General features: G+C 39.3%; 1 protein-coding gene across 1 annotated transcript in view; it reads right to left on the bottom strand.

Annotated features, from left to right (window-relative positions):
* Positions 1-11,708, bottom strand: part of pth2ra (parathyroid hormone 2 receptor a) — a 74,207-nt gene extending 62,499 nt beyond the window's left edge. Inside the window, exons 1-2 of the mRNA XM_084907852.1 lie at positions 11,153-11,708; positions 2,491-2,596 (exon numbers count right to left, since the gene is read on the bottom strand). Of these exons, the coding sequence (XP_084763978.1) occupies positions 2,491-2,596; positions 11,153-11,239 (193 nt within the window). The 5' untranslated portion in view covers positions 11,240-11,708. The remainder of the gene's footprint in view (positions 1-2,490; positions 2,597-11,152) is intronic.
* Positions 11,709-12,717: the final 1,009 nt, after the last annotated feature.

Here is a 12,717-nt window from a genome sequence, read left to right as displayed (position 1 = left end):
CTTTCTCTTATATTGAATATAACCACACTACAGACGGACAAGCGCCTGTTTTTATGCGTTGTCGTTAGCAACAACGACGGTAAAACCACCGCGTGTCCGCTTGTTCCACATAAACCTTTCACAATAAAGCTCAAGATCCTGTTGAGACTTTTCAAAATAAACTGAATGACGCGAAAGATGCAGAGTGTTTATGGATGAGAAGAAAAAAAGAGCCGTCGGGTGCTAAAAAATAAACCTTAGACTCAAACGTTAGAACAGGCTTTTGCCCGCAGCACGCCGTGTAATAAATACTCACAAAGAAAACGGCGGCTGTTACAACTTGTCTAAAAAAAACACTTGACTCAAGGTACATGACGCCCAGCTGGAAACACTTAACGCAAGTCGAGCTGCCCGAGATTCACAGAATTTACAGAAAATGTTACATTTTTGTGATTTATATCGTTATCAGACGGTAGATAATTAATATCGGGATATGAGATTTTGGTCATATCGCTGTATAATTTCAATTACAGTGACTGAGCCTGGATTCAACTCAAACTATTCACTCTTGCTTTCTTTTTTAATGACATCTAATTACTGCCTCAGCAGGCAAAATGTGAACACTAAGTTTTTCCAAACACCTTTTCAACAGGAAACAAAATCTGTGACTTGTTTATTTAGCGAGTAGCCAAAAAAACAGATTCACTGACCATCCTTCATTAAAGGCCACTTACACGTTTAATTGCTATTTAGATCTGAAAGGAAATAGATGGAACAACAGTTTCTGAATGTGTTAGAAGGCAAAAGGTTTAATGATAGCTCCTGACATCACAGGGAGGAGTGAGAGTAAATCATTTAGATATGGGGATAATGGTGCATATTATAAACGACATCAATTAAAGCCAAAGGGAAGAATTTGACACAAAGCCAGATGTGGGAATCAACCAGGACATCAGAAAGTCTGCTGATGCTTCTGTTAGAGCCTAAATCACACTGGCTGAAATAACATTACAGGAGTCAGGCATTAATCTAACACCTTTCAGATCTGCCTCATCTGCACTGAAAACTATATTTTCACTCATATCTCAAGATGTCACATAATACGGGTGATGTGAGCTATAAAAGCAAAACTATGTGAAAGTTGATTTGGGATGTTGAAGAGCTCTGTGTGCGTGCACCTCAACACAATCTGAGACTGTTGTGCCCTCTGATTTTCATTCTGGATCAAAAGGGTGAAGACGAGCCTGAAATACTGAAAAAGGCTCCCTACACAGCAGCTTTACTTCCTGTGGATGTCTTGTAATGTGCAATATTAAAAGACACAGTCATACTCTTCTGTTTCACTAAAAACTCTGTGGAACAGAAATAGTCTGAGCCCAGTGCTAAATATCTGGGACAATAAATCAATGTCAGCCCACAGGACCTATAGGACAGACTCAGGGCACACTCACAGCTGCCGCTGGTGACATTAACAAAAAGAAAAGAGTTCTTTCAAGAAACTATTTAAAATCAGCTGTTTAATATTTTATGTATTCTGGAAGACAAGACCAACTGTCCATCACTGATTATGCACCTGCCAGCTGGAAAATAAAGAGATAAAAAAGCACAAAAGCATCCAGAGAGAGAAATGTACACCCTGCACTCTGCCCAGGTCTGGTGCTGAAGGCTGTGGGGTAAGCTGCGCCCACTTCTGATGGAGCATGCTGGCTCATTTGCTGCTGCAGCCCTGATTTCAAATTTATTCCAAACATGTGGTCTTTTAATTGAAATTACTCATTAAAGAGCACAGAAATATTAGCCTCTATTGTTCTGTTAAATACTTGCATAATAACTGGTTATGAAAGCTGAATAGACGAGAGTTTCAAGTTTTAAAACAAAAGATTATATAAATAATTGGTTTATATATAATATACTGTAAAGGAAAAATAAAAAACAAAACTGTCTTTAGTTCAAATGTCCTTGAAACATCCTTTTGATTTTATTGATTTTATTTCTTATCAGCTCTGCAAAGTTTAATTAAATGCAAATACATCTTACAACAGATTATCACATATGTAGCACAAATGTTATGTTATTGACTGTTTGAGCACATCCCCTGTTACCCAACTGGCTTACAGAAGCCAGAGGGTGTGCTTTAAATCCTGGGTTTAGGTTGTAAGAATCACTTTTAGATACTCGTCAATTTTTTGCTTGCAAAAGTGGAAGCTCCATATACAAATACGACTCCCTCCTTTCTGCTCTCTGAGCACTGAGCATCCTTAATTGAGATAAGGAGTGCAGAAGAGTTTGTGGTCACATCAAATATTGATTTCCTTTTGTTTTAATTTTCCCTGTTTACTGACAGTTGGAAAAAGATGTTTAATCAAAAGTATTGATTCCATTATTTTTGGAATCGTCCTAATTTTTCCCTCATCATACAATTTAAAGTGTTGATGTTTCAGCTAAGCTCAAATGTGCAGAGTTGTGTGTTGTTTTGCAGCGACTGTGTGTATCTGCGTGTATGGTTTGTACCTGTGGTTCCTGGTTCAGTGTTGGAGAGATTCTGGTAGCACTGCATTTTGATTTCATACAGGATGTACATCTGCTCCTGTGCAGAGAGCGGCCCATCAAACCCCATCTGTGGAGCACAGCAAACACGATCAGATCTTTGACCCTGTGCATACATGACTGTAAGTCACCATTTCCTGAAATTTCAACAACACTGGGAACATCTTCCTGCGTGCTCTGGACCAGACCTGCTCTGCCCCAGGTCTTTGATTTTAATCTTGATTTGAGCATATATAAAAAATTATGTGAATTTTAAAATTAGAAACTCTTTGATGCATGTAAAGCGACTTCTTTATCGGTATTATACAGGGTGGGCCATTTATATGGATACACCGTAATAACATGGGAATGGTTGGTGATATTAAAGTCCTGTTTGTGGCACATTAGTATATGTGAGGGGACAAACTCCTCAAGATGGGTGGTGACCATGGTGGCCATTTAGAAGTCGGCCATCTTGGATACAACTTGTGTTTTTTCAATAGGAAGAGGGCCATGTGACACATCAAACTTATTGGTAATGTCACAAGAAAAACAATGGTGTGCTTGGTTTCAACGTAACTTTATTCTTCCATGACTTATTTACAAGTTTATCTTTGTTCACAGCCATTGACATGTCGAAGAGGTTAACACGTGAGGAGCTGATCGAAATTGTGTTGATATCTGGTGAACGCAGTAACCGGGTCATTGCAGCAGATTTCAATGCAAGACACCCTACGAGACCACCCATCTCCATGCTACAGTCAGCAAACTGCTTGCTAAGTTTCGTGAAACTGGCTCAGTGTTGGATTTGCCAAAATGTGGACGCAAGAAAACTGTCACTAATGAAGAAACATCAGTGGCTGTCCTAGCTTCATTCAGCAAGAGCCCACAGCGTAGCACTCGCGCATGTCACTGGAGAGTGGCATTAGTCGAACATCCCTTCGGCGGATATTAGCTACTCACAAATGGCACCCTTACAAACTCCAGCTACTGCAGCATCTCAGCGAGGATGACCCAGATCGGCGTACAGAATTTGCAGAATGGGCAAAACAAAAATTGGAACAGGACCCTCAGTTCACGCAGAAGATTTTGTTCAGTGATGAGGCAAACTTTTATGTGAATGGTGAAGTTAACAAACAAAACCACCGCTATTGGTCTGACACTAACCCACATTGGATGGATCCCTCCAAGACTGTTGGACCAACAAAAGTGATGGTTTGGTGTGGTATATGGGGTACAACGATAGTGGGTCTATTCTTCATCAATGGAAACCTCAAGGCCACTGGATATTTGAAATTGCTACATGATGATGTGTTTCCCTCTTTATGCACTGAAGCTGGCACGTTCCCTGAGTTTTTCCAGCAAGATGGTGCACCACCACATTATGGGTGCCAGGTCCGAGCATTCCTAGATGAACAGTTTCCTGGAAAGTGGATTGGTCGTCGTGGGCCAGTTGAATGGCCCCCAAGGTCTCCCGATCTGACCCCCTTAGACTTTTATCTTTGGGTCATCTGAAGGCAATTATCTATGGTGTGAAGATACGAGATGTGCAGCACCTGAAACTATGGATACTGGATGCCTGTGCTGGCATTTCTCCTGCGGTGTTGCTATCAGTGTGTGAAGAGTGGGAGAAGAGGGTTGCATTGACAATCCAACACAATGGGCAGCACATTGAACACATTTTATAAGTGGTCAGAAACTTGTAAATAACTCATGAAAGAATAAAGTTACGTTGAAACCAAGCACACCATTGTTTTTCTTGTGACATTACCAATAGGTTTGATGTGTCACATGGCCCTCTTCCTATTGAAAAAACACAAGTTGTATCCAAGATGGCCGACTTCTAAAGGGCCACCATGGTCACCACCCATCTTGAGGAGTTTGCCCCCTCACATATACTAATGTGCCACAAACAGGACTTTAATATCACCAACCATTCCCATGTTATTACGGTGTATCCATATAAATGGCCCACCCTGTACTTATATACTGAGTGTAGTTGCAGACTTTTTTCATTACAGATCAACTACAGGAATACTAATAGGAGTAGGAATACTACTAATACTATGAGACTGAGAATATCCAATATTCTCAGTCTCATGTTTCCCCCTGGTTTATATGGTTTTGCTTGACTGGAGATCCAGTCAAAGGCAACAAACAGTTTAACATGCAAGAACTGCAGTTATTGTTATTTGGCCAGCTGTAACCATTTAACTTCAATATTTAATTATAAACAATTATGTTAATTTTAAGAAATTATAAGTATTCTGCTATAGTAGATTTCTACTTATCTGCTTTGGCGATAAACCTTTTGGCTTTCCCGTCATCTGCATTGCGTCACCAATATTTTAACCACATCTGCGAATCTTCGGTCAAGAAAGAAGGCGGCTGTTACAGTTACATTTACCAAGTGAAGCTCTAGCATAATGGGCCACATGTTCTAACTTGGGAATCCTGCATAAAATAATGGGCAGATTAATCTATAGAGCTTGAAAAGAAAAGAGTCTGGACTACTTTAAGTTTCCTTGAAGATGTTTCACCTCTCATCCAAGAAGCTTCTTTAGTTCTAAGAGCCCCAGATTTTAAACCCTATGGGAGTGTCTCCCAAGAGGGTCATGGACCCCCTATTGGTCCTCTGCCTAATCCCACGAGCCAATGTGTGAAAACGGGTGTGGGTCACAATCAGCCATTGTGAAGCCTAGCCCCACCCTATCATGTGATTTGCTGATGTCAAATGGCCCAGGATGTGAGTGGGCATTAAGGCGTCTGGGAAGGATCTCAGATTATGGCTTTCAGGCCATCCAGCTCTTAATGTTATACTGTTTATGCCATTAGAGACTAATCTATAGCGGACGGTGTGGTGGGAGAATGTATCAAAAGCTGCAATAAGATCAATGAGATGAGATCCAACCTTGCAAAGCTAGTGTGGGGAGACTTTTGGGTGACATCTCCTCTTCTCATGGAGAGTCCTCGATTAAATTTTTGCCTCACTTTCATCAATCAATGCAGAATTTAAAGCAGATTTTTTGTGGTGCATAAATTCTTGGAGACGAGCAATAATATAGATTCACTCTTCAGCTACTCACACGTTGCCAAAAGTTAAGGCCTTGCATATTTATACATTTAACACTTGGCATGAATGAAAATGAAAAATATATAAAGAATGTGCTGGTGAGATTATTACACTTATGACTTATGAAAAGATGATTCGCCCCAAAACTTAAATCGCCCTTTCTCAACACTGCTTTTCCTAATTTATTTAAATGATTTCTTTCTGTAGAAGTGAAATGACTGAGATAACAAATGTATTAGTGTTTTTTAATGTAAAACATTTGCATTCCTTTTTCTTTTCTGCCACAGCCTTTTTCTTTATGCAAATCCAACACACTTTCCATTTTGAGGCTGATACAGAAAATATACATGTGACCTGGTAAGATTGCTGTCACGATTCTTCCCCAAACGTGACCAGGATTGTTATTCAGACATCACACTCACATGTCAAACTGCTATCAGATTTGCATAACAGGGTGCATGTCTGGAAGTTGATCCAGTCGAGGCTGTTTTATTATAGTTTGGACCAAAGTGAAGAAGTGACCAAAGAGAGAGAGAACTATCTCTGAAGTGATGCTTCTGACATGACTAAAACAGGCATATCATTCACATATATTTCCTAAAAGCTTCTTTTAAAACCCCGACATCAGTTTTGATTGACTTCTTATACGAGTCTGAGCAAAAAGAAAAATCGATTTTTGCCTTTATTTACTTTTATATTAACAGTATGCTTGCTTTATTCCTCAAAACGTAAGAAAGGGTCCAGAATCGGTGGGTTCCAGTCATTCTCTCAGTGATTTTCAATCTTTTTTTGTTTGTTTCTTCTTTTCACATTGATTTCCATATATTTCACTTCCAGTTAATGTCTCATTTCTACGGAGCCCCGCAGGGGACATGGGAGAAAAAAAAATTAAGACGGACTTTTGCGAGATCTCGCAAAACTAACTCGGGATCTCGCAAAAGTTTTAGCCGCATTCTTCGGATGCCGGCTCGAAGCCAACCGGGAGGTCGAGGCACGATGTGCCGGGAAAGCGGTGTTCCTCCCGGCTGTAGTAGGTCTCGACCTCCCGTTAGCTCGAAGCTAACGGGAGGTCGAAGGCCGAAGAATGCGGCTAAAACTTTTGCGAGATCTCGCAAAACTTTTGCGAGATCCCGAGTTAGTTTTGCGAGATCCCGAGTTAGTTTTGCGAGATCCCGAGTTAGTTTTGCGAGATCTCGCAAAACTTTTGCGAGATCTCGCAAAACTCCGTCTTAATTTTTTTTTCTCCCATGTTCCCTGCAGGCTCCGTACATTTCTACTCTCATAATTTGCTTCACTTCTTACAGAAATCTAAGACCTCTCAGATGTACTCCTCAAACTTTTAACATCCTTTTATGTGATTATTCCAGTTTTCCAAACCCAACCCTGACATTCACTGAAAATCTGAAAAAAGACGTCATTACAGCTTTAAGCCATCTCACAGCCTCTCCAGGAAAATAACAGTGTGGTTATTGTACCATGCCAAGCTTACAGACCCATGTACGATCATATATCCAACAGACCATTAAGCAGAAGAATCAAACACGGTTAATATTCTTTGCAGATCATGTTTAAGATGTCTGTGTTTCAGATTTGAAGCCTTAACATTTCCCAGTAGAGTTAATTATAGTTAACATACTTTCAGAAATATGTTAAAGCTCCATCTGGAGTGTGGTAGGAAACTTGGACTTACTCTTAATTTATGCACGTATAAATTAAAGATACTGGAGGAGCCAACCGATCGACTCTCAGCAGCGTTATAATGTTGAGCTAACACAAAGCATTTGGTAGAAGCTTAAGAAGGATTCCCACCATGTTTGCTTACTAAATTTTAACAACTTGTACATTAAGTACAAATTGGGGCAGGTTAAAAATTATAAGCTAGAATATTTAAAACCTAAACAACAGTCTTGACTTTGCAGCCATTGTTCCCAGACCATTATTGTAAATCAAATCAAAAACCTCTGGAGTTCTTTGCTGTAACTGGTCATCTAAAGCATCTGGAGCATCTGGAGCGTCTGGAGCCAACATAATTGATCATGTAATTGATCATTTGCATTTATATTTGTCTACTGGTGTAACTAAAACTGAGCCAATCATGTCGAACTATATCCAGCAACAGTTACTTTTACTTAAAGGCTGGAAAAGGAAGAAATCACAAGCAGCTACATGGGGAGGTCAATACAGCATAGTATTGCAATATTTTGTGCGCCAATATTGTATCGATACAGGAACAGGAAATATTCAAATTTAATTAAAAAAACTGAAATACTTGAACCATGAATACCATGAACAAGAGAGCTCATGTTGCCTGATAGGAGGCAACTGAAGCAGATCTCTCTTATAAATAACACATTAAGTCATAATGGGATTACTTTTATCAAGGTAAATTTATATAAATAAAGGTTGAATTAAAAAACATTCTGCAGGTTTGGACTGAATGCAGTCCCTCTAAGAGAGGTTGGTGAAGGTTTGCAAATAATTGCTATCTAATTTATAAATCCAGAAAGATTCAGTCTGAGTCTTTCTCAATGAGCACAACTGGAGGGGATTCAACGCAACTGGCTGCCAGTAAAACAGGAAGGTTGCTGTAGACAGAAACATGTGATTTACAATGATTTATCTCAGTTAACTGCTGTATTTTCAGAAAAATATTGCATTTAATTGCTAACTTGACCCCATTCAGATGCAGACAGACTCCATCTTACAGCAGCATTTGTGGCATTTTCACCACATTTCTTCATTTTGCAGCAAAAAAAATAACTGAAGAGACAAAACTTACAGATTTTACTGGATAAAACAGATACTGAAAAAGTTTAACTTTGAGTTCATAATTTGGTGATAAGTCACTGTGTATATATATATATATATATATATATATATATATATATATATATATATATATATATGTATATATAATTTTTTATTGCAACACTCGGCATATCGTAAAATTATTAGCTGTTAGCTGTTTTGCTGTTGCACATGCTGTCCACCAGAGGGCACACCTATTTTGAACCACAAAATGATAAGGAAATGTGTGTTAGATCTGTTAGAAAGGGAAAAATTGTTTTTAACATCAGCAGATATCCGTATCTTATGTCATCAGACTCTACGGTCAGGGTGGGTGTTTAGCTTTCCCTTCTGGGTGCGGCCCTCCACGGCTGTCGCAGTTTCTAATGCAGCACCTTGGGGAAAATTAATTGCCTGCTCTGCCGGATATAAACAGCGCTACAAATAAAGCTTGAGTCATAGGTGTAGATAATCCCAGTATGAATGAATAACTGGTTGAAACTCTTCTAGCAGCGATAACCTCAAAAACGCACTTCCTGTTGTAGCAGCTTATACCTTTAAAACCTTTTAGAGCCATTTTGGACCATAACTGCTTCAACAGAGCTCAGGTGGGGATTTTTGACGTCATTTCACAGTATCTCTACATCTATTCTATTTCTTGTACAAGCAGCTCTCCTGATACTTAAAGCCCTTACCCAACCCTTCTTTTTTCACCTTGGAGAATAATATGTCCTGTGTTACAGTTGAATCATCATAACTGGGCCCCGGCTTTGTCAAAGGTAGCCACAGTACTAAATCAGCTCCCATTCATAGACAGATTTTCTAAATAGAAGGTGTCTGTGTCCCACACCTGAAGGCTTGTTCCATTAATTGGACTCCAGATTTACTCCTTCCTGAGCCAAACAACCCAGCCTAAGCCCAGCCATCTCACTGAGGGTGGTTAGCTGGTACACAGCAGATGTTTGACTTTCAGTCTTGGGATAAATAATTATAGTGCCAGGCATCAGAATCAGTTCATTAAGTGCATTTAAACTCCTGAAACTTCCTTCGTGGATCCTTTGTTAGATGCAGAAAGAAGCTCTCTTCTTTATTTCATACCCTAAAACTTCCCAGCGCGTCAATGTGTTATTTTTAAAACTAAGGTAAACTGAAGCTGCTCTTTAATATGTGCACGCTTTATTTGATGTTGCAAATCAGGCTGACGTGTTCATCACTGACTCAGAGTTCAGCCAGTGAGCCTTGGTGGGCTTTACCTAATCTGACTCCAGACTCTGAATTAATCCCCACAATTTATCCAACAATACAAACAGATCTGACGTTGAACCCACTGATGAAACAGTTGAAGTAAAGGTTAATCTGTGGGATTAAGAGTGAAAGGTGTTATCTTCACCTTTGTCTTAGCCAGATAAATATCTCTCTTCATGGAAAAAATGCATGTAAACCTGATGGCAGACATGGATGAAATTAAAGCAGCTGTACAGGAAGAAGATTGCACTTCACTTGCAAACTGACTTGAGTCTGATTAGCAGGCAACAAGCTTTACCTGGAAAATGTATTTAAAAAAAAACCACATTTTTTAAATACAATACTGACAAATTAAAGGAGGAGTAGCATCTGTCAGTGAAGCAAAAACCAAAAACCAAACAATCCCAACTTTCAATGACTCATATTTCAACATTTGAATCTACCATATGGCCGGCACTATTCATTATTCCATTATTGCTATTTGATATTCATATTATGAAATGATGCCTTGGCATCAGAAATGTTATTTTCTGGTTTTTATGTACACTCAGATCCTTCATCATCACAGAGGATCCAGTGCTGAAGCCGCTGTCCGTGGTGCTGTTAATGCAGGAACCCTCGACATGCTGCAGCTTATGCTTCACTATAAACAACTGGGACTCATCAGTGACTAATAGTACATCAAGTCTGGTGATTCATGTGTCAATTTTTTACTCAGCCCAGCTTCTAGTTACATGAGAAATACTCTATTCACATACATCATCTTATTTAAAAAAAAAACAACAACAACAATTTAAGACAAATAATCTAAACTCCAACATACTGCTCTTGTTCCAAGGAAGCATTCGGTTTGGTTTTGCTTCATTACTTAAAAAAGTGAGGCTTAACAAACCCATCACAATGTGATCTGAAAGGCAGCTGATGTGAGCAAGCAGATGGTTATTTTAGAACACAAAACTTATCAGATGTGGAACAAACTGCTCCTGGCAAGTTAAGCTCATAACAAATGCATAGTCTCTATCTGCTGTGCTGATATTGATATTGATTTTATGATGAAATGTGGAGTGTGCGTGCGTGCGTGCGTGCGTGCGTGTGTGGTCGCAAAAATCTACAGCACAAAATAACAAAATAAATGACTTATACACTTATACTGTTATATCTATCTATCTATTGCTCGTTGTTGACTCCTGTCGTTAGTTACTATACACACACACACACATTCATATATATATATATATATATATATATATATATATATATATATATATATGAATGTGTGTGTATATATATATATATATAACAGAAAAATGCGCACATGCACTATACTTGCATACATGGCTGGTGTTCTTTAGATTGTCTGCTGTGTCTGCACACAGGGGAAATGATGCATGGTGCTGGTCTAACATTATATAATGACAGTTTGTATTCTCATGTTTCTGTCGAGCTTCTTTGGGCTCAATGGGGGAAACAATTGCTCAAAAATATGACTTCAGCAGCACAAACATGCGTGCTGTGGCGCGTGCCCAGCATAACGTTTCTTACCTGTGCGTCAACCACAAGCCAACACAGGAAAAAGTTTGGGACTAATATCCATAAGAGAAAATTCATAGTTCGTCGATCTGTCTTCATCCCCGGCAGTGTGAAGAGAACACCGGGTTAAATAGTTAATTGTAAATCCTGCTTTCTTTCTTCACACCGGAGTATTTCGGGAAAGTTTAACCCAAGTTGTGGTCAAAACCTGAGCCGTCCGCGCAGTGGAAACGACAGCGGTAGTGGACAAAATCCCACGTTTCCCCACTCGGGAAATCCTCACGTGCACCCATGAATGTTTCCAAAAAGGACTCAGAAATCACCACGGAGTCATCCCGGGCATAATCCTGGAGGAGCGGTACAGACACCCGAGATTCCCGTTAAGTCTGTGATGTGACGCTCAAGCACAGCACGCAGCGCCCGACATGTGAGCCGGGGGGGAGAGGTGGGGTTCATGTACAAGTGGTGTCATTCTGAAACATCCTCTGTCGTAAACACCCGCAGCAAGGAGATGTTTTCCTTCTCCTCGCGCACTGATTCAGTGCCCTGGGTAGGAACAGTGCCGCTGATTGCTTACAAGGGCGTGGGTTTGTTGTCAACACTGGAGGGCATTCATTAGGCGGGCAAACTTGAGATCCTTCCCCAGGAAACACCGAGCATTAAACAGGGAATGCTCTGCGTCACTTTGTGCCAGATTTTGGTGAAAAAGCTTAAATTCTGTAAAAATGCAGAAATATGGAAAACTGTTAAAATGACATTAGGTTAAAACAACTACTCATGTGTATTATGTAAGTACTACTGATGTATGGTTCACTCCATGTAAAATCCATAAATTCAATATAACTTACTGCTATCATACAAAATCATCGTAACGCGTTTTTGGCTCGTTATTTATATTACAGATGCGCGCGCACACCAAATCCAAAAAATGTGTAAAATGTAAATAAAACATTTGCAAATATTATATCCACATTTTATTCACATTAGAACACAGAAAACAATACCAATATTGGAAGAAGAAATTTTACTGTTTCGTGAAAAACATGAGTTCAATTTCAGTTTCACGCCAGCATTACATCTCAAGCAATGTAATGCTGGCGTTCCAGGAAAGGCTGAAAAATAAAGTGTTGCTAGAAAGAAGCGGCTAGGTTAATCGGCAGCTACTAAATTATGAAAGAATTTCAAAATAATGTTCACGGTGTAAAAATGTTAATAATGTGTGTAATATCAGAAAATCTGGAGAAATCTCTGTGCGCAAAGCCACGATTGATGAATCTTTCATCAGCCTGATCCCTGACCTTAAAAAACCACATTTTCTCAGTTTAAATGTGTTTTTCATTTTCCACTGTGAAAATCATTCTTTAAATTATTTAAATTTTACACATCATGCCAACTTTTTTGGAATTAGTACTAGACTGACCCCCTATGATAACTGCAGGGGTTCGGTGTGACAGGCCTTGTGTGTTCAACATAAATCATGACTGTGGGGAGGAAACAAACTAAAAACTTAATTGTATTGTTTTGCATTTATAATTAGATTGCATCATATTTTAGAGCAGAGCTACAGATTAAAAATG

This window comes from Perissodus microlepis, chromosome 16 (assembly GCF_051167445.1).
Source record: "Perissodus microlepis isolate ML-2025 ecotype Zambia chromosome 16, ASM5116744v1, whole genome shotgun sequence".
NCBI lineage: Eukaryota > Metazoa > Chordata > Actinopteri > Cichliformes > Cichlidae > Perissodus > Perissodus microlepis.
Note: the sequence above shows the minus strand (reverse complement) of the source record. Positions and strands in the feature narration are given on the sequence as shown.